Raw genomic sequence first — 22,834 nt, 5'->3', positions numbered from 1 at the left:
TGGGGTAAATCGAGCTGCAAGTTCTTGGGTCCAGTGTAGAAGTAAAATACTGTTTGGTTATAGAAACAGTTGTCCTCTAACACGCCGAGAAAGATTGATTGAAAACGCTGCCTTTGTTCACTGATTGAATGATTATCACGCATTTTGGAGAAAAATCAAATGTGCCCTCAAATTATTTACTAAATAAAAACCTTCATATTTTTAAATAGTTTTTTGCCTAAAACTGAAATAGTTCCTCGGGTGAGAAAAGCTTATGAGAGAGTCTCGGAGATGCTGTGTTTCGGATATTGGCAATCATTTTACATTTTCCAAGACATTTGTGCTGAAGCATTATTTCCTTCCATAAAGAACGCAAGTGATGTAGATAGAGGCTCGAGAGATTTGATTTACCATCTCGGGTGGTGGGGTAATTTCACAAGGGCCAAGTTTATATGTAATGCACTGAACTGCGCCACCCACTGGCCAAAGCGGGGATAACATTTTAAAAATAAAATGGAGGAAGCATGAGGGGCCATTCATGTGGACAGAGCATCTCTGCTCGACATATAACGACCTGGATATTATTATACATACTTCACATGGGAAAACAGATTGATCATTAGAGCATAAAGAAATGCTGTTGTATTTGGTCAGCTTACTAGTAATGCCAACCTGCCCTCACTGAATACCCCACTGACAGGTGACTGTACTGGCTGCCCCCTTTGTGCCACAGACACATTGGTCAGAGCCTGGTATGCTAGAATGTATTATCTGTTTAACAGAATGATTTACGAATAGACTTGTGCATTCAGATTCATACAAATTGCAAATTCAACAAAATTTGCCAATTTCATCAATTTATATTGGTCACCTAAATGATGCCAGATCGTCCACGAAACAAACGCAAACAAATCAAAAAGCTCAAAAACATTTGCTGTCTCTTTCACTCTCGTCTCCCCATCTTCTCTGCTGACCACTTCCCTGTCTCGCATGTTGCTGTTCTCTCTTTCTCTGCATCTTAGCAGACATGACCCCAAAATGGGGGAGCTTCTGGTGTGGATCTCAGAGGATCGGATGTCACTGGAAGCTCTGCCATTTTGCCAGGTTATGTCTGCAGAGATGCTGACGAAGAAAGGAAAGGGAAGATAGATGAGGAAGGAGAACCATATGATGCAGAACAAGAGTATGTGAGACACTGAAGTGGACACGTGTTAATCTTACTGTAAAATTGTGTATTAAATTTAATGTTACTGTTCATTTCACTCTACCCCTATTGTAAAAGCACTACAGAACACGTCTTATCATTACTTATAAACCAGAACTACTAAATCGATATATAAACAAAGGAGGCCAGAACAAAGTTACTTTCGGCTCACTGTCAAATATTACTCAGAAACGGCTTTCTTGGTATCATGCTGGGGAATCCTCAGATCTGTGATGAAAACAGTCTTTAGATAAACCTCACAAAGGAGAATGAAAAAAAATGTTTACAAATCTAAAATTGCATGTTTCCGTCTCATCTTTGATAAAACGCAAGATGCACAGCCTATAGTTTGCTGTGATATTCACATGAAAACTACATGTCAGTCTCATTCTTATAATAGTCATTGTACATTCATTTATAAATTATTCTGGTGCAAAATTTTAAAAGTGGTCACATCACCATAGCAACCAGTGGACACCCCCTGCAGTTTTTTATGCTAAATGCCCGTTGTATTAAACACTTCTAGACCAACAGTAAGAATGCTTCTTCCCTAATTTCCAGTTTATGCTTCATATGTAATGTATACTCAATATATATTCATACAAACCTAATCCCATCTTTATAACCCGTTAAATTCCTGTATATTCCTTATATACTCTCTGGCCGTATAACCCTGTGTATTCCTCGTATTATATACTCTTCGGCCTGTATAACTATCCTTGTCCTTCCTCATATTTTATATTATATACTCTTCAGCCCGTATTTAAAGGCATCTATTGGATCTGATAGCACAGTCTTTGTAGGTAATGAATTCCACATCTTTACTGCTCTTGCTGTAAAGAACCTTTTTTCACAGCTTGAGGGGGAAATTCCTTTCTCCGAGTCTGAATGGATCCCCTCTTGTGCGGTTTTATGAATCAGGTCACCAGAGGGCAGTTTGTATTACCCCTTTATGTATTTTTTGTAGTTACATAGTATATAAGGTTAAAAAAAGACCATCAAGTTCAGCCCTTCTACCTAAACTTCTTACTCTTGATCCAAAAGAAGGCAAAAAAACCCTAATAAAGCTACTTCAAATTCCACCATCAGGAGGGAAAAATTCCTTCTTGACTCCAAAAGGCAATCTGATTTCTCCTTGGATTAAGCTCTCAAATATTAATTCTATTTATAGCCCTCTATTTCATGCCTTTGTAAAAAAAAATATCCAGACCCCTTTTGAAGGCATCTAATGTATTTGATAACACTACCTCCCTTGGCAGTGAATTCCATACCTTTACCACCCTTACTGTAAAGAATCCCTTCCTTTATCATCTATGAAATCTCCACTCTTCCCGTCTCAGAGGGCGACCTCTTGTTCTTTGTAGATTTCTGCTAATAAAAAGGTCACTGAAGAGCTCCTTATATTGGCCCTGCATATATTTATATAATGTATATTGGCCCCGCATATATTTATATAATGTTATCATATCCCCTCTAAGATACAGTTTTTCTAATGTAATATTAATTTTGTAGCCTTCTTTTGCATGTTTCTAGTTCCAAAATGTCCTTTTTAAGGACCGGTGCCCAGAATTGTACCGCATATTCAAGGCGAGGTCTTACTATTGACCTGTAAAGAGACAAGATGACATCCTCCTCCCATGAATCAATACCTCCTTTTATGCATGCCAAAACCTTATTGGCCCTTGCAGCTGCTTGCTGGTGTTGCACACGGTTGTCAAGTCTGTTGTCTACCATTATTCCTAAGTCCTTCTCATTGGTAGTTTTCCCCAAGGATATTCCATTCATAGTATAGGTTGCATTTTTATTATTTTTACCATAATGCATAACTTTGCATTTATCTATGTTGAACCTCACCTGCCACTTACATGCACAGTCCCCAACTCCTCCTGCAAAAAAAGAAGAATCAAGATTAGTCTGAATTACCCTGCCTAATTTTATGTTTTCGGCAAAAACTGTGACATGGCTCTTGATGCAGCTAAGGAGACAACAAATTAAAAAGAAGAGGACCCAGGACAGACCCCTGAAGCACTCCACTTAATACCTGTGTACAACCTGAGAAACATCCACTCACAACAACTCTCTGCATTTTATTTTTAGTCAATTTCTGATCCACCTACAGACATTTGCCCCTAAACCTATTTCTGTTAATTTGTAACCATTCATGTGGAACCGTATCAAATGCCTTAACGAAGTCCAGATAAATCACATCTATGGCCAAACACCCAGATCTATATTTTTACTAACTTCTTCATAGAATGCTAATGAGTTGGTTTGACAAGACCTATCCATGTTGACTTCTAATCGGATTATGGACTGAGATATGATCTTGAATGTATACCTTTAGCAACCCTTCAAATAATTTTCCCACTACCAAAATTAAGCTTACTGGCCTGTAATTTCCCGGTTGAGATTTTGATCCCATTTAAATATGGGCACAACATCTGCCTTGTGCCAATCTAATGGAACTATGTCCGAGCTGAAAGAATCCCTAAAGATTAGTAATAATGGTTGGGTCAGAATTAGGTTTAGCTCCTTAAATAGCCTTGGGTGTATACCATCCGGTCCAGGGGCCTTGTCTATCTTAATAGTACTTCATTGCTTGAGCACTTTTTCTTACACCAGCCAATCCCAGGTTTGCTGTAATGGTTTCTTAAAATTAGTCAGCAGAGAAGGGGCTCTGTCATTGGTTCTTCCTTGGTATAAACAAGAAAAAAAGTATTTGAGATGTCGGCTTTCTCTCAGTCCTAACAGTTTCCTGTTTCAGATAATAAAAGACCAACATTCTCTACCTTTAACTTTTTTCCATTTACATACTTAAAACATTTCTTGGGATTCGTTTTACTCTCCTTGGCAATTAGTTTCTCATTTTCCAATTTAGCTATTTTAATCACCTTTTTGCAGGCTTTGTTGGCATCTTTGTATGCCATAAATGATACTACCGATCCCTCACTTGTATAATGCTTAAATGCCATTTGTTTATTTCCTGTTTTACTTGCCTGGTAAGACACATTGGTTTTGATTTGCTTCTTTTGTATTTGTTTCCCATAGATATATATTGGGATGTGTAATTTTGTAATGCATGCTTAAAGGTATTCCATTTGACCTCTGTGTTTAATCCAGAGAACAATCCATCCCAGTCTATACATTCCACAGTTGACCTTATTCCATCAAAGTTTGACCTTCTGAAATTGGTAGTAACTTGGATTAGCAGTTACATCACTTTGTCCTGCATCAGCCAATCACATGTTTGCAGAAAGCTTTCTGTAGCATTAACTTGCAGACCTTCAGGTTTTGGTTCTTCCTTGATATAAAATAGAAAAAAACAAAAGATTGAAAACGATTGACTTCTAGTGATCTTCACCAACCAATTTATCAGGTTCAGATTTCGATGGGTCCTTTTTTTTTGCCGATTTTAAAAAATATGGCTTTTCCATGATGTGATTGGTTATCCGTTTTGTTTTCACTTTAGCTGCTTTGATCGTTCTTATTCAATTTGTATCTTCATATTTCGCAGATGATGCTGATCCATCTGATTTATGTCTTGGGTCATCCTTGTCTTATCGTTTCCTGAAGTCGCAGTTGCGTCAACCTGCTGGTTTTGCGTTTTTGGAAGCTATTACTCTTATCCTCTGCTTCTTCCCAAGAAAAGTCTATGCCACTTGACGATCTTCACCAGTACCAGCATGTACTACATCTTTAATACTACAGACATAGCCCTCCACCTTTCCTATTTGCTCTGTCCTTCCTAATCCACGAGTTGGGGCCCCACTTATATTAATGAAGACGGGGCCCGGGGACTGATGTAGCGAGGGTTTCTTGGCAGTCGAGGGGCCGTACGCGACCGTCGCTATTGTACAAAGGAGTATGGAGCCAACGTGTATAGTAAGTGGACAGTGTAGCTGAGAAGACTTGTGTATTTGTTGTTTGTGCGTAGCGTGAGCTGTGTATGTGAATTTGTGTCTTTTGCACAATAAATTAAAAAGCACTAGGTGTGTGACGTGATGTTTGACATCTGTAGTGAATATACAGTCCGTGTAATGAATGTAGTGCCGGTGCAATCTGTATGGCATGTGCAGGGTGTGCAATGTACTCGGTGTGTGTGTATGTGAATATATATATATATATATACACACACATACATGTACCCATTGCGTGCCGTGTGTGCATATATAATGTACCCAGTGTGTGAGCCGTGTGTGTATATATATAACTGGCGGGTACATCGAATGTAGTGTGTAGATCCCCACTAGGCGTGTTCCCCGTATGTGTGTCCCCTCAGTGAGTGTGCCCTCATTTAGTACCCCTAGTATGTGCGTGTCCCCACACTAAGTGTGTGTTCACTCAGTGAGTGTCCCTAGTATGCGAGTGTCCCCCATTAAAGTGCCCCCAGTATGTGTCCCCTCAGTGAGTGTGCCCTCATTTAGTACCATAGTATGAGTCCCCTCACTAAGTGCCCCCAGTATGTGTGTGTTCCCTCAGTGAGTGTCCCTAGTATTTGTGTGTCCCCTCAGCGAGTGTCCCCGATTAAAGTGACCCTAGTATGTGTCCTCCCAGTGAGTGTGCCCTCATTTAGTACCCCCCAGTATGTGTGTCCCCTCAGTGCGGTTCCCGCCATTCTCCTGTCGCTGAGTGACCCGCGGTGTGTGAGGAGGCGCGAGCCGTGCGGAGCCTTCGTGGAGCCGTGCGCGGTGCCAGTGTCCCCGTGTACTGTGTGCGGTTCTGTTGTGTGGCTGCGTGCTGTTGTGTCACCGATGCTGCCCCGTCCTCCCCGGGCGAGCTGTGCTGCCGTTGTGTTGTTGTAGTGTGGCTGTGTGTGTCGTTGTGTGTGTGGCGCGGGTGCTGCCCCCTCCTCCCCGGGCGGGCTCTGCTGCTGTTGTTGTGTTGGGGCAGGAATATGGCGGCGGGTCCGGTGCGCGCCGTCACTGTGTGTGTCAGTGTGTAGCGGCGGTGTGTGGCTGTGTTCGCGGTGTCTTGTGTGTGCGGCTGTGTGTCCCCGGGCCGGGCTCTCGTCGTGTTGGAGCAGGGAACATGGCGGCGGTGCCCGTGTACTGTGTCTGCCGCCTGCCCTACGATGTCACCCGCTTCATGATCGAGTGCGACGCCTGCAAGGACTGGTTCCACGGCAGGTAACCCACGGGGGACACGCGGGGAGTTGGGGGGATCCGGTGCTGATGAAATATAACCCCCCATACACTGTGCTGTGGGGGAGGGGGACCCCACCTTTATCCTGTTGCCCCCCCAGTCATGGCTGTCTGCTAGGAAAGAGGATAATGTGTTTCTGTCACCTTACAGTAAAATCATCCTACCCCAGCTATAGCCCCATCTGGCTTTGCCCCTGTATCCCCTTATAAAAATCCCTTTTGCCCCCATGTAAAGCATGGGGGGGGGGGCAGTCATCCCTCCCGGTTTGTCGGTTTGTTTACCCCCCTCATCACAGTGTATGGAGGGGTGGGAGGGGGACGGGGGTATTTTTTCTGTTTTTGTTACAATGACATATTGCCGTCACCGGCTCTGCCGACTGTCAGGGTTGTTGGTGCTTTTTGTTTGTTTTGACAGCCATTGTTTGCCGTCAGCCGGGTGGGGGGGGGGTCTGACTGGTTTAAGATTTTTGCAAAGCGACCCCAAAGAGGGCATCACAGACCCTCACTGACCCCGCTTCATCCCGCAAAGTAAAGTTGTCTCGCACCCCAGAAGTGGAACGCTAGGATGCATCGCTGGGGCGATTGGTGGGTGGCTTTTGGAAACATTAACCTCTTTGGGTCTAGAAGAGCACAGGATGCGTTACCATTTACAACTCTGGAATGTACAGCATTACAAATCCCGACGACAAGGAAAAAAAAAAAGGGGGGGGGGGATTTCTGGAGGGAGGCTAAAGTCGTGGAACAACCCTTCGGGATAGAAGTCGAGAACCGTAGGAACAGCCACGTTTGGAGGCGCTTCGGCTGTAGGGCTTGGAGTGTTTTGGTGGCACGTCACCCTTCCTGTCCCCAGCTGTTGTGGGTATGACATCTCCTGCGAGTCAGGGAGACCATCAGCGAGAAATCTTGGTCCTCTCCTAATGCGCTTTGAATGGGTTTAGTGGCAGTGAATGGGGGATCAGCTGGTCTCGCTCTGCCCGCTCCATTGACAGGCTAACAATAAGACGCTTGTGCTGCTTCTTCCCGATATTCAGGCTTCAGGACTGGCGGGGAAACAACGGCTAGGAGATTCAGGCCGGAGCACGGAACAGGGAAAAAAAATGAATACCCTACGCAGGTCAATATTTTAAGGCATGCCAAACTGGGGGAAAAGTGCAGGGTAGAACAATGAGGGGCAGTCGATTGCTACGAAGATAGCTCGGCCACCAACATCCCAAGAATGCCTTTTATGCTTCTCTGGACTATCGAGCTCTCGGTGTGCGTTCCGGCTCTTTCCGTTTCCCTCACGTGAATTTCTAAGAGGGTAACAGAGCTTTGTTACTGTAATCAGGCATCACAGCGGCTGGGGCAGTCTCATGTCGGTTGGGTTTTTTTTTTTTGGAGTGCTCTAGTGACTTGTTTTGCTCTAGGGGGCTTTATTATCAAATATGCAATAACGTGAAGTTCCGTAAGATGCGTTTGGGAATTATTATTTGCTCAGCGTTTAATTCTGATACCTGCAACTCGAGAAACCAAAACAGAATGAAAACATGGAGGCTTTTTGTTTTTGCTACAGCGCATAAAGTGTTAATGCTGTGATGTTAATGCCACTTCCCTGTGCGAGCTCTCGGAGAGCCTGTACGGTGACCTGAAGCTTCCAAGATGCGCTGCAGTCTGTCACGGATATTACAGATGTCAGGCAGACGCAGCAAATTACCGGCTGCCCGTAGAAATTCCGCTGGGCGCTCGCTCCCGGCTCAAGAACATCCGCAGACGCAGACCTTTTTGCCAATGTCACCCCGCAGAGTATCCTCTCCGACCAGTAATTACATCGTCGAGAGACAATCACACTTTAGTTATATTGACATCATGTTGATTTTGAAGCCAGAAAAAGTGCAGTCTTACTTGCCTGGCATACAAGGGGTGTAGAGGGACTGCCTCTCCCACCGACAGATAAACAAAGATCCGGCATCAGGGGGCTCATGAAGCCCGTGATTTAAAGCCGCGGTTCATACCTTTCTATTAATAAACATTAAACTGACGTCTGTTTTATGACAGGACTGTCTTAATATTAAGAATGTGGCTCTGGTACTGGATAAACAGTTTGTCGCGCTCGCTGCGCACAGTCAGGAGTTTGGATTATTCCTCTTGCTTGTTAAGCGAGACATCTCCTTATTACACCAACTCCGTGCTCTTTCAGTAGCCGGGGAGCACGTTAGGTGCGTTACAGCTCCTGAAAGCACCAGGGGTTCGGTCCGATTGTTTAGATCTTTGTTTGTCGGGAGGGGAAGGTTATCGCTCCTAAAGCAGAGGAATTGCATGTTGGGCAGCACCCGATACACACAAAGCTCTGGATCCATAGTTAAAGCATTGTTGTGCGGCTGCAAGGAATGTTAGACACAAACTTCCCCACACACGTTAAACTACCCAATACAGAACAAGGAAGAGTTAAGATCCAACAGAAAAATGTTGTGAACCCCTGTATAGCGCACGGTCCACCTGCAAACACTTACCAGGTTAGTGGGCTTTCTATCTGGGAACAGACCCTCAGAAACCAACCGGGGTACAGAAGGCCCTACAGATACCAGGAGGCTCTTCCCAGAGAATTGGGGAACCCCGAAGCCTCCCCAGCACAGATCACCTGGAAGCAGGGATCCCACCAGGCCCTGCAATGAAAATGATTACATGTGCCAAGTGGGTCCACTCTAAGCCACAAAAAAGGGCCACAATGTTAACAAGTCTGCTCACCCTCAGCCACTGCAGACTCTCCCTGATGAGAAATAATGGAAATCTATTTCCAAAGAGTACCAAACTTACCAGAGTAAAGCCAAACCACCCAGCTCCTCACACGGTAACCTCCTGAGTGCAACAAAAAAGTGTAACTACCCCCAGGTGAAGCCAGAGCTCAGCTTATTACCCTCTTCAGCTAGGTTCCAGATAATAATTAACCCCCTCCCTGCTGGTGAGAAACACAAAGGGAAACCGCTTTTTAGATTTATAATTGGAACATTTGTGAAACTCACAAGGCTGTGGACAATTGAGTCAGTAGGACCCTGTTTAACCCATTTTTAAGAAAGTCCCCTTTGAATCTGGATAAGCATAGAACCATAGACTCTGCTGCCAGATCGGCCCGTGTCTAGTCGCTCGTTTCTCCTCCTGTAAAGCCTCAAACCTTAATCAGTCGTTGGTCTCGTCTTACATTCAGGAGCCGTATGTCTATCCCATGCATGTTTAAATCCCCTCACTGTATTACCCTCTACCACTTCTACTGGGAGGTTGTTCCATTTATCTACCACCCTCTCAGTAAAGTAAAACTTCCTTCCATTCAGCCTCTGACCCTCTAGTGTTAGATTCCGGTCTCTTGTAACTTTTCTCCTCCTTTGAAATAAATTCCCTCCTGTGTTTAGGTATTTCTGTGTTTCTATCACATCTCCCCTCTATCTGGGGGATGGTTAATGGTTAATCTTTCTTTTTTTCGTAGGATGTTTAGAGGATATATAATTAGTGATGCTTTTTTTTTTTTTTAATGCTATTTAAAATTAGACTCCGTGGTTATTGTGGGCGATATAAACGCGCCCCGAATGATCTATCGTACCAGTGAAAGCAGAATACCCTCCACGCTTTCTGTTTTAGCGGCGTGTAATTATCCATTGATCTTAGAATTCTCGTGCGAGAGAGGAAGTGTTTGGATGATTCCGCTCGTTGAAAGCAGCACTCTCTCCGAGACATAACGGGCACGTAGAGAAACAAAGTGTTTATTCAGGTTAAGAATATGGGAATCAGTAAGATGAGATATCTGTTTGACACTTGCGTGAAGTTCCATTTATACAGAACTGTGTTCTGGGAGGCAGAACCTGCGCAGATTTCAACTTTCACAGGGACCAATGTCTACACCAACCGTGCACTAAACGTGTAACGTGTGAAGAGTCACTCGAGGTGCATCTCAGAGATCTCAGGTCACACGGGGCTCGGAAGCAGTTCTGAGCTGAAACGCAGAGCAAACCATTAACGAGTAAAGAATCCGCCGTCTTACAAACTGCCGCAGAGCGCCAGTGCATAACTTACAAATATTACCCCCAAAATAAAACACGCGAAATATGTGCCCTACCTGATTATCCAGACCTCAGAAACATTAACTCCCTCAGTAACAATGAATCAGAATCAGTGCATCAGCAGAACAGCTGTGTAAATATTATCCACTAATATGTATTCAAATATAGGTTGCTTGTTTTCCATGTTTGTGTCAAATGGAAATTATCATCACAATTAGTTCACTATTAGAATAATAATAATACTCCGTGTCTGTTGGCGGAGGCTTCTGTGTTCGGCTGATCAGTCTGTTAGGAGTCTGTTTGGAAAACAGATTATTACGAAACATAACTTCTTCCCCAATCATTGTCTGTCCCGATCGCCTTATTCTGCTTTCAGTTTTTATTTATTCATTTTGTTCATTCTTTGTGCTGTTTTGCTTAAACAATTGGGTTTTTTGTTGAAAATTGGTGCATTTATATATATATATATATATACCGGTATATATGTATGTGTGTGTAGTATATATTGTAAGCCATTAGTGGATTAATACAACACTGACTATGGCTGACAAACCAAAACTAAGTAATGTTTTTAAGTTTAAAAAAAAAATAAAAAAATACTTACCTGTAGCTTTGACAGCAATACCTGCCCATCCATGATCCTTTGGCTTTCTTTGGCATCCTCCCTCGCGACCCGGCAGCCTCCTGACACTCGGAAAGCTGCAGCTTATTACATCACATGCAGCGTAGCCAATTGCAGCCTTATTGTAGGCGATGCACAGCTTTACGCAAAGGGGCATCTTTCCATACAGAAGCCCTTTAACTGCCTCTTGTCTCTCTGTAACCTAATTAACTATTTTTTACTTTTGTGTTTCTGTGAATTGGCTGGATCTGATTGATAGGCGCACTGCTAGCCAGTGTTTTGGGGATATAAAGCTCCTGTGTTTCATTCCTTCAAAGGCAGAACAAAGTAAATGCGATGTTTGTACCATCTCACCTCCTTCTATATCCCTGCTATTGTTTGTACATTAATCATAATAACGCAGTTCCTGGGCACGTTCATCCAGATAAACTGGTTTCTCTTCCACTCAATTTCCAGCGTTCTTCGCACCTGAGAGCATAACTGATCAGAGCCGTAGTCCGAAAGCTGCAGAGATGGGTGCCACCTGGCGGCTCTCATTTCTTCCCACCTTTTAGGATCATTTATACTTTTTCTGGTGGTATAAATTTGTTCCCAGTGACATCATACGTGTCCAATGCAGAGTACAGGGGTCACAGCCAAAATGTCCACTCCAGGTTACAGCAAAGCTTAGCGTTTACTTGGCGTTTCTTCGTGCTGGTCATGTGACACTTTCTTCCGCTCACATTAAGATGTGGGAAGATGGAGATGCACGTCTGAAGTAAGCGTGACTTTGGCTGAAATATTAGCTGGCTTAGCACAGTAGGCTGGACACGCCGAGAATAAAATGTCACAACACTGAATAGAGAATGTTTTGGTTCACTTTGATATAGTCCCAGAAAATAGCAGACGGCGGGGCATCTCACACTAAATGTACATGATTCCTGGCCCTCCGAGAGGGTGCGATGTATAGCCACAGATTCATTTTATTGGTTACTGATCCCTGGGGGAGCGAAGCGGACATACTTTAGAAAGACACAGAAAGTGTGCGCTTTATAGCATTAGTGCGGTGCATCATGAAACTGGGAGGCCGCAATTAAATGTAGCTGAGTCCGTGTAATATCTGATGCTGTTTCTGCTGCGCTGGTGGTTTAGGGAATGTAAAGATTAACTGAGACCCTTTAGCTGCCGTGAACATGCAGGTGCATTCTAGAGTTACTGTGAATGCTGAATTTGATCACTAAAGCGCGGGAGTGAAATGGGGAGAGCTATAGGTAAAATCTTCCATGAAGAACGGGTTGCCTTCAATCACCTGGAAATACACGCTTCCAGGTTTTATCACCAAATCCTCTTTAGTCGCCAGTGCTGAAAATCATAGGTAGGAGCTAAGAATAACATTTCACAATTAATACAATCTGTTGTTTGCCTAAAAGTTCTGGGTAGCTCTCCAGTAAATGTCATTTTTTATGGTTTTCACAAGTTACGAGGATGTTGTCTCTCACATTAGACTGTACAGAGACCTTTGGCTGGCCAGGGGTAATAGGCATAGTTACCTGCCTGGGGTGTAAATAAAAGTGTGGCATTATACCCCGCTATTCATACAAGTCTTGGAAGTTTGGGTTCTGAATAGGCCAATGAAAGTACTCTGAGGCGTTGACAGTGAATAAAGTAAATCAGCGACATCATAGGCACTGGATACATATCTGTGTGTGATGTACATCACAGTGTTGTTAGGATAGTAAGTACTATGTGTCGTGGAGGATAGACAAAGTAAATACTGTCTCCCTTCATATCCCTCTTTAACGTAGTGATATCATGGGTTGATTTTGTCAACCTACAACTCTGCCCTCTCTCTCGCCAAACAGCTCTACTTCTCCACTCTCATATCCTCTCTTTCTTCCAACCCACGACGCCTTTTTTCTACTTTCAACTCCCTTCTCTGTCCCTCCACACCCACACCACAAACCTCTCTCACTGCCCAAGATCTTGCTACCTACTTCAAAGAGAAGATCGAGACTATTAGAAAAGACCTCTCTTCCTTACAACTCCCTCCTACACCACTCACCACCACCCTCTCTACTCCTACTATACTAACTGCCTTTTCCCCTACAACCAAAGAAGAGATAGCCACTCTTCTTTCTTCCTCTCACCCAACAACCTGTCCCCTTGACACCATCCCTTCACACCTCACAAAGTCTCTATGTCCATCCCTTGGTCCATCACTTACCCACCTATTCAATCTTTCTCTATCATCTGGATCTGTACCATCTGCCTTCAAGCATGCGCTAATCACACCAATTCTAAAGAATCCTTCCTCAGACCCCGTCTGTTTGACTAACTACCGCCCTATCTCTCTGCTTCCTTTTACCTCTAAGCTGCTTGAACGGATTGTGTACAATCGCCTCACTAACTTCCTCTCCTCTAATTCCCTCCTTGACCCTCTACAGTCTGGTTTCAAATCTCTTCACTCTACTGAAACAGCTCTAACAAAAGTCTCCAATGACTTGCTCTCTGCCAAAGCTAAAGGTCACTACTCTATTCTAATTCTACTGGATCTCTCTGCTGCTTTCGATACTGTTGATCACCACCTTCTTCTTGACTCACTTGCTTCTATGGGCATTCGAGATACAGCTCTCTCCTGGATCTCCTCATATCTGTCTAACCGTTCCTTCTCTGTCAACTTCTCAGGCAACACATCTTCGCCCCTTCCACTTTCGGTTGGTGTCCCCCAAGGTTCAGTCCTTGGCCCTCTGCTGTTCTCTCTTTATACTTCCTCTCTTGGCAAACTAAGCAACTCATTTGGCCTCCAGTATCATCTATATGCAGATGATACCCAAATCTACCTGTCTTCTCCTGATCTCTCTCCATCTCTCATGTCCCGGATCACCAGCTGCTTGTCTACTATTTCTTCATGGATGTCACAACACTACCTGAAACTTAATCTTTCTAAAACGGAACTCATTATCTTCCCTCCCTCCATCTCCACTCCACTACCTGAATTCTCTATCACCATTAACAACACAACAATCTCTCCTACTAACCAGGCCCGATGCCTTGGGGTCATCCTTGACTCAAACCTCTCCTTCATCCCTCACATTCAGTCCCTCGCCAGATCCTGCCGCCTGCACCTAAAAAACATCTCTCGTATCCGCCCATTCCTCACCCAAGAATCCACAAAAACTCTGGTTCATTCACTTATCATTTCCCGTCTTGACTACTGCAACACTCTTCTGGTTGGCACTCCACTGTCTCGACTCTCTCCACTACAGTCTATCCTTAATGCCGCTGCTAGGCTCATCTTCCTTGCACGTCGCTCCTCTTCTGCTTCCCCCCTCTGTGAAACCCTCCACTGGCTTCCGATTACCTTTAGAATTAAATTTAAGATCCTGGTACTGACATATAAGGCCATCCACAATACCGCTCCTCCGTACATTTCTGACCTCATTAGCAAATACTCTCCTACTCGATCCCTACGTTCCTCCCATGGGCTAAGGCTCTCCTCCTCACTCATCACCTCTTCCTTTTCCCGTCTACAAGATTTCACTCGAGCTGCCCCATATCTCTGGAATCTGCTCCCAAGGAACCTTCAGAATTCACCCTCCCTCCCGACATTCAAGAAACATCTAAAAACCCACTTCTTCAGAGAAGCCGCACCATCTTAGCTGCTAGAACATCCTTGTCATTGATACCCCCACAATACCTCTCACCCTTTCTCTATGCCTTATGTTTATCACCCCATTTTCCCTCTAGATTGTAAGCTTGCGAGCAGGGCTCTCTCCACCAAATGTATCGGTTTGTCTTAGTCTGTCAATTCTTGTCTTGTCATATCCCTTGAATTTATGTATTGTATTAAGCGCTGCGTAAACTGTTGGCGCTATATAAATAAAAGATAATAATAATAATAATAATTTTGCTGCCTTTCAGTATGGCATGGTGTGGTATAGATGAAAGTTGAAGTTAAAATGTAAAGCAAACTGTCTCGAATAGGAGTTACAGTGAAATGAACGTGCTTCACCATCCCCAGGAGAACGTCTCACGGTATCATCCCTCCTACTGTGGATAAAGTAACTAAGCTGAGCGTAGAAGAAGTGGGGGTTGGGCTGACCGTAAAGAAAGCAGGGGTGGGGCTGAACATAGAGGAAGCTGGGACAGGCTGAGCGTAAAGGAAGCAGGAAGTACCATCCTCGTGTGTCCTGCAGACCATTAAAATGCACACAGAAATAATCTTTGCCAAATAAAAAGTGCTCTATATGAGATATCACCTTATATTTAGCTGGTGCTGTTTCGTTTCACCTTGTACGGTAGATACATGTTCTTTCGGCTGCTGTTGACCTTCAGCTCCCTTCATCCTCCATCAGCATCATCACAGCTGAAGTTGAAAAGAGCTGCACAGATGCAGGCGGCTGGCTCCTTCTCCGGATCCGTAACCCCCCCCCGTATCTTGTGATCATTTGTCACGTTTGTGTGCAGCCGGGTCACGCTACGGGCATTTCTGTTAATATCAGTTTTGTTAGAGGGAACGGAATTATTTGCATGATGCGTCTGCAGCGTCGGTTCTGTTTGTCACTGATGCAGCTTCTCCGCATCGCACAGCCGCATGTCAATACTTTGCATAACCGGGTATGACAATACGTGCTGTTGAACCAAACGGGAGTTAAGCAGCCTGATAACGTGTTGTGAGTTTGCCGCCTCGTACCCGGCTCAAGAAAAGAAACTGCAATTGGGAAATTAGTGGTGAGAATCTAAACAAACATTTCACAACGAGCGAATACCTCCTACCTTAAACCATATCATACCATAAAAAAAATAAAGGTGGAATTACATTTTTTCTGCGTCTGCCTGATAAAGGGAATCAAGTTGGACTAAGGACTCCATTTTCTCCTAAGCTAATACCGCTCAATCCATTCTTCTTATCAGGATAACCTTGCAATTGTCCCCCGTATGAGGTCACTTTCCTCCAGTAGAGGTTTCTAACATCCTCTGTCTTTTATTATTTGCTTTCAGTATTTCTGGCAACTCATTACAGTCCAGAAAAGCACAACAAATGCACAGATTGTTCTGCGGGAAATACCAGACGCTGCTTTCCAGCTAAGACTAGCGACAGAAATGCCTTGTGTTCATTATGTAATAAAAAGAAGGCTTCTTAAAGTGAAAACCACAAATGGAATCAATACACAACACCATAAAATTAAAAGTAGAAGAAAAAAAAAAAGAATGGTTTCATTTTAAGCATTGAAAAAAAAATAAAGATGGGGATCTCTGTTATCTACCAATAACCCAACAAACATTATCTCCTTTCCCTACACATTGTTGTGTATCCGTACTGACAAACTGTGAACAGTCTTTATCCGGTGGAGAGCTTATATATTTTATTTAAAAGGTGTAAGTAATGATATAGTTGGCTTGTTATTGTATATCGTTTAATTCCATAATTAAGGTAATAGCTGGATAGCAGTATAGCCGTATGATGGGGACCAGACCCCTTTTAAATGGCGGATGTGTTGGTATCATAGTGTAACATATGGATATAAAGTACATTTTGTTCATCCAACACGCTGTGGTCCTAAAAAAACACCATCAGGGAAGCTAATATAATGTTTTTGGGATTGTTACATATGCTTCGGGATCCCCTTCCAGGTGTATTCTGCTGTATTACATTTTATTTATTAGCTATCGTGTGTATCTTGTTTCTTAAATATGATTTCGGTGTGTTTGCACTCGAGTATTTAGCAGCAGGGTGTAATTTGCATAATGTACGGCACAGCTGGCCAGGCACTTGATCATCCGAGCAAATGTAAAATTTGTTAGAAAACAAAAGATTCCTGCCACTGTATGCCCCTCCGGATAAGCCCACAGAATGGCATTTGGAAAGAAATGTTGGCAGGATATACTTCAGAAGCGCAGTAAATACTAATAAACCCTCCTACCAGCTGCATACAATAACCAACAGAAACAAATATGGAAGGAAGGATCTGGGTATTTTAGTGCAGACATAATGTTAGGAACTCGGGTTAACAGAGATTTAGGGATTTGTATAAAACCCATAGAGGTAGCAGATGGACTAGTGCCCAACATCCAAGACACAGGGGTTAGTGCCCAACATCCAAGACACAGGGGTTAGTGCCCAACATCCAAGACACAGGGGTTAGTGCCCAACATCCAAGACACAGGGGTTAGTGCCCAACATCCAAGACACAGGGGTTAGTGCCCAACATCCAAGACACAGGGGTTAGTGCCCAACATCCAAGACACAGGGGTTAGTGCCCAACATCCAAGACACAGGGGTTAGTGCCCAACATCCAAGACACAGGGGTTAGTGCCCAACATCGAAGACACAGGGGTTAGTGCCCAACATCCAAGACACAGGGGTTAGTGCCCAACATCCAAGACACAGGGGTTAGTGCCCAACATCCAAGACACAGGGGTTAGTGCCCAACATCCAAGACACAGGGGTTAGTGCCCAACATCCAAGACACAGGGGTTAGTTTCCAACATCCAGGACAGATTTTCAGCTGTTACCCCTTGAGTGGGTATATTTTCAGGATACTGTTATTATTGTGCTGTAACGTTTACATTTTTTGGGGATGTTTCCAACTGAATGTTGCTTTTTGATATCGTCTCTCTCGTACTCGCTGTTTGCAGTCTGGGGACGATGTGTTTATATAATATTATATTTAGGATATTGAAGGCAGCTGTGGTGGCTGATACAGATCCCATGTGTTCAGTGGTTCATATAGTAGCTGAAGAGTTTGGTGCTTAGGGAATTAAATTGAAGTGGAACTTACACAGACTGTGCCAGCGCAGGGCCGATAGGCACCTGCCAGTGACACTTCTTCTTGTGGTTTACCATCTGTGGTGCAGCTGCCCTCACAGGTGCCTAAGGAGACGTGCGCGACGCTTGGGGTATGCTGTGTGCGCAGACCCCGTGTATTCAGCCCGGCCGTACATCCCCAGGGAAAGTTTCAGCGGAAATAATAACTTACAGCTTCTAGTTTCTCCTTTCAGTAAGTGATTTAAAATGCTTTCTCTTCTTGGCAATACAGGGTCAGGTACAGACTCAGGTGCCTACCGGTGCTGCAAGTTATCTCGAGATTGTGAGTCCCTCTTTACCTAATATTGTCCATTCTTCTTTGAATGTGTAGATGTAAGACGTACTGTGTTGTAAACACAGTGGAGAAGAGTTTACAACTTATTGTCCCTTTTATCACTACAAATGTTCTTAAATATGTTTATTTATTCTTATTTATACATGTTATTTGTTAGATTATTGCACTTTACAGACTTGACTTTCATTCCAGTTTAATGAGAACCAAATGAGCCTCTAAAACGTAGGAATCATTAGCAGTATCTCTGTATTAGTTTCTGATATCACTATTGTCTCAGCCAGCTGTTTACACCTCATACCCACAAAGCTTCCGAAATGTCTGTAAATGTGTCTTGGTGTGTACTGTTCATGTAAAGGTTAACGATATCGCAAGTGACCTTATCTTCAGATGCACTCAGGATGTCATAACAAGACAAAGACCACCATGGTATAGTGTTGTAGGAATAAACAGAGCCTGTCCAGATTTATGAGCGCCGCATACCAAACAGCCGATCAGATCACTAGTTTATTAATAAAAAGCGAGTGTCTCAAATCCAGCCAGAATACCAGCGTCCTCCGCGGCTGCCGTTTGTAAACTGATGTATTTCGGTGTCGTGATTCATTCCCTCGCTGAATGCTGTGTCGTGCGCATTCAGAACACGGAGCGCCGCAGTGATTTCATTCATTACGCTTTATTTATCTCCGCTTTCCTTGTCGTTTTCCAATCACTCCTTCATCTGTTGGTATTTTACAGGCCTGGACAGGACCAGGTAGCCAGGAATCTACAGACGGTGGTCCCTTTGCGACGTTTTATATTGATCTCCATGTCAGCGTTATGCCCTTAAGCACAATGATTTTGGGTTCTTTAGGTTCATCTTGTCAAATATTTGCCCTTTTCTTTTTAAATATTGTTCTTAACTGTATATAATCACTGAAAGAAGAAAAGCCGATCAGAATGTCTTACTGGACAGGCATAACCGCTGAATTAAGTAAATATTGTGGAAATGTGGAACGTTTTCCCACGTTTTTGTTGACATCCACTTACAGCCCCGAGATGCTTCCTTTCTTGGCCCCCGATATGTCCAAACCTGGTAACGGGTAAAAGCTGATGGAAGGAGCCGCAATGAGTGTGGACTGCTATAGGAATCACACAGCCTGCATGGTTCCTCACCTGTCCCTGGGGCAGCCACCGGTCGCCTCTTGGTGCAGATCGGGAAGCGCATGGTCTGGTCCAGCAGAGTCCGTAGGATATTAGCACATTTATTTCACAAAACAAGATCTTTCCAAACAGATGGATTTTAATTTCAAAGCGGTTGCCATGTGCATCAAGCAGCAGACCAACACACACAGTCGTATTTACACCATTTAAAGGGAAACATAATTTTTATTATATTGAAAGAGGTGAAGAGATCAGCCGTACCCCCTGATTAAGGAGGGAGTGCATTCTATATATTTAAGCTGATCCTGATGATGACATTTTCTTTTATATATTATTTTATATAATATGTAATATTTGTCATCCTGTGTCTTAGCCCTGAATCCCATAATGGAACCCCAAAATATAGAAAGCGCCTTCTATTTATATTGGGCCTTATTTATGGTAAAAATAATATTTATTCCCTGCTGCCTCTGAGCTGTCGCAGAAAAGTAATAGAATTAGCAGAAGTGTTTGTACTTTCGTTCTCCGATGTGTTGCCGTATTATCCATTGTTTGGCGCTTCCTCTGAAATCTGCAGCAAGCGTCTTGATATTTCCATGTCATTGTTGTAGCTGTTAATGGTCGCATCAAACCATAAAACATACCTTTCGACAGCAAATATGGATGATGTTTGTCCCGCCGACCACTCCTTGCTACACTTTTACTGCCTTTAATGTGTAAGCGCTGCTCTGTAAGGAATCCTGCATTGATCTGTAACCTAAATCACATTTTCGATAGATTTCCTAATAAATATTCTGTACATTTTATTAAACTTTTAAACGTAAGCGCATTGCGCTGAGCCATCGCTCATATAAAGCAGATGTATCAATTGGGGAGATGTATTTGTGTTTTCTCACATAATAATTATTTATTTAAAGCATTCTTCCAAACACACAGCATTTAATAACCAGCCGTACGTCTTAGGCCTGACTTATCAACATATTGACTGTACCGAGAGCTGGAAGAAAAACCAAAGTTTGCTTATATCCTGACACCTAGAATTTAGTCATCTGAGCCTCATACTCTTTGGCACACAGAATAGATCATGTCAGCCCCCCAAAATAACGCTGTGAACAGCGCTTTCATATTTTTGGGATACATGCATCATATTATATATTATATCAGTTGAACATTTACACACAAAGCACCCAACTCTTAAACTTGACTTATTTGTGTAGAAGTCGGAGGCCAGTTTGATAATGTTTGGGAGTCTGGAAGGGGTTTTACCCACTGAGATCAATAGAAAGCGGCACAAAACTTTAGAAGCCAGGTGTGAAAAACTAGAAGCCATGAATACCTATCTGCCGGGATTTTTCCAGCCGGTAAAGTGCCACTGGAGAATAAACCGAACGTTAGGAACAGACCCCACTTTGTTGTGTTGACTTATTCATAGTATTGTATTGTCCCCTGTGTGAAAGTACATTAAATAGTTCTTAGGCACCGAGTTTGTGCGCCAGGAAGATTTGCTCCATTTAGATATTCCAAGGATGATAAGGCTGCGCTCTGATCCAAAGCGAAGGTGTCTCCACTAGATCTTCCGATAATCTTATCTGCTGCCTGGAATGATCTTTGGTGGCCGCAAAGTGATCCATACCACGCGGAACCCTAATGTAATAGGATGGAATGTCATTAAAAAGCCACTAACCCTGATTCCGAGGTGATTGGAAGCGAGATTTCTAGTGTGAATGTAGGTATTAGACAAGCCGGTTCCCGAGGAAGCCTCCAATCATCTGAAATGTAAATCTGGAATTTACCCGCATAACCCACGCGGGGTTTTCTTTCAGGCTTTGCAGCCTGAGGGGTCCCAGAAAGTTCAGTAAGAATGTAACGTAAATCAGCGCACCTGATTTTTGACAGATTGGTTTTCTCGCATTTTGTACGCGGGAGGAAAGTCCGTCTGAAAAGCCCTGGCGGCATTGCTCAGTCGGTGGGACGGGGCTATATGAAGTTTATTGGGTTCGGAAAAAGCACGCCATTAAGCCGCAGCTATGATAAAATATACGCTTGTAACAATAAATGTAGCGGGTTGATTGTAACAGCTTTTTTTTGTTAAATGTGTTTACAGAGAAACAACTCAAAGTGACTATTAATTGAAACATTGAATCTCCATTAACAGCAGTAATCAACAATTTAGATGACTAATTACAGAGACATTTATCAGACGGCATTCTGGGCTTATCACGAGCCGTCTGAAGGAATCTTAAACTGACTCGTTAGCGGTTCAGTAAGACTCCGATCACGAAGGTTAGGAAAAGACCACCCTGCTGTAACATGGCCGTTCGGGACACATCGCAAGTTTATTGCCACGTGGACGAGCGCATTCATCGAAATCCTTTCTGCACATCGCTTGGCTTCTTAACTGAAATAGAAAGCGGACGGGAGACCGTTGTGGGCTTTACGTGTTCTGTTCAATTCCGACTGGGTGATGAAGACTGTACGAACAACGGAAACATCTCTCGTTTCTACCTGCGCTGTCGCGGGCTTTCCGCGGCTGTCTTTACCACCCAGTGTTTGGACAGAATGTACAGAACCGCTTACTGATTATGCCTCAAACAGATGTTGCTCTTGAGGATTTTATAGTCTATATTCCCCCCGCGCTCCCTGGAGGATATAATTATGCATTTAACATCTAAAAATGTTAACTTCTCAAAGACGGAGAGCGACGAGGTTCCACAGGAGTTAAATGGGTTTATTCGCCAACGTGCTTTTAACCGTTTCAGTGTTAGGAGGATGAAAGGGCTGAGCTGTAACAATATCTCACATGAAATCATCTGCTGCAGTGCCGCCGGAGGATAGCAGTGAAAGTGTTGTACGGTGGGGTATGTTTGCTATAAATCATTAGCACTTTACACCCATTCTGGTCAATTCTACGGAGATAATGGAAATGATTCTGGATGGAATTCAGCCTGGCAAGTAATCCTAAGTGACAGTTTTTAGGACTCTTTTATCTTTAAGAATTATTTTATTTCTAAAAAGGCTGCAAATAGTGAATTAATAACAGGCCTCCATCAAAAAAAGGACAACACTAAATGAGTAGCACTTACTGGAGGGATCGTCCGTTCAGAGGCCAGCGGGAGCGAGGGTCTGGCAGCCCTGCGCATGTCATGAAGCTAGATAACCAAACAAATAGTAGTAATAAATACGTCTGCAAGACCTGTACCGGCTTCCAGCGATACCTGCCGTGTAATGCCTGTCCTGCTATGGAAAAAGTCATCAGGACTGAAGTCACGGGTTCTAATATAACAGGGCAGAGATAAATATCACGATTGAGGGGGACCTACTGACCACAATAAATAAATAAAATGCGAATCTTTCCATATTGTCATGGGGAGCTCTCCTAATGAACTAACGCTCCCTTAATTCTCAGTCATTATATATATATATATATATATACACACACACACACATGCAGCTCCTAAATTGTATACTCAGCTGCAAAAGCAGTAAAAGTATAAAAGGCCAGCGGAGGTTTGAGTCTCCTTCGCCTGCCCTGTGTAATTGGCTTATTGACTGACCCACACGTGAAATGGCTCTTGGTATTGAGGTGATCGCATTGACTTCACTTTGTCTCCTGGGTGCCGTTGGTCTAAAATCTCTGCTCC

At 43.5% G+C, this 22,834-nt stretch overlaps 1 protein-coding gene across 1 annotated transcript in view; it reads left to right on the top strand.

The window, feature by feature from the left end:
• The first annotated feature begins 6,211 nt into the window (after positions 1 to 6,211).
• Positions 6,212 to 22,834, top strand: part of LOC149277351 (lysine-specific demethylase PHF2-like) — a 45,648-nt gene continuing 29,025 nt past the window's right edge. The window contains exon 1 of the mRNA XM_089503005.1: positions 6,212 to 6,309. Within this exon, the coding sequence (XP_089359131.1) occupies positions 6,212 to 6,309 (98 nt within the window). The remainder of the gene's footprint in view (positions 6,310 to 22,834) is intronic.

The sequence above is a fragment of the Sceloporus occidentalis genome, unplaced genomic scaffold, assembly GCF_023333645.1.
Source record: "Sceloporus occidentalis isolate IW3139 unplaced genomic scaffold, rSceOcc1.0.p SCAF_216, whole genome shotgun sequence".
Taxonomy (NCBI): domain Eukaryota; kingdom Metazoa; phylum Chordata; class Lepidosauria; order Squamata; family Phrynosomatidae; genus Sceloporus; species Sceloporus occidentalis.
The sequence above is the reverse complement of the archived record's forward strand: the minus strand, read 5'-3'. Positions and strand labels throughout refer to the sequence as shown.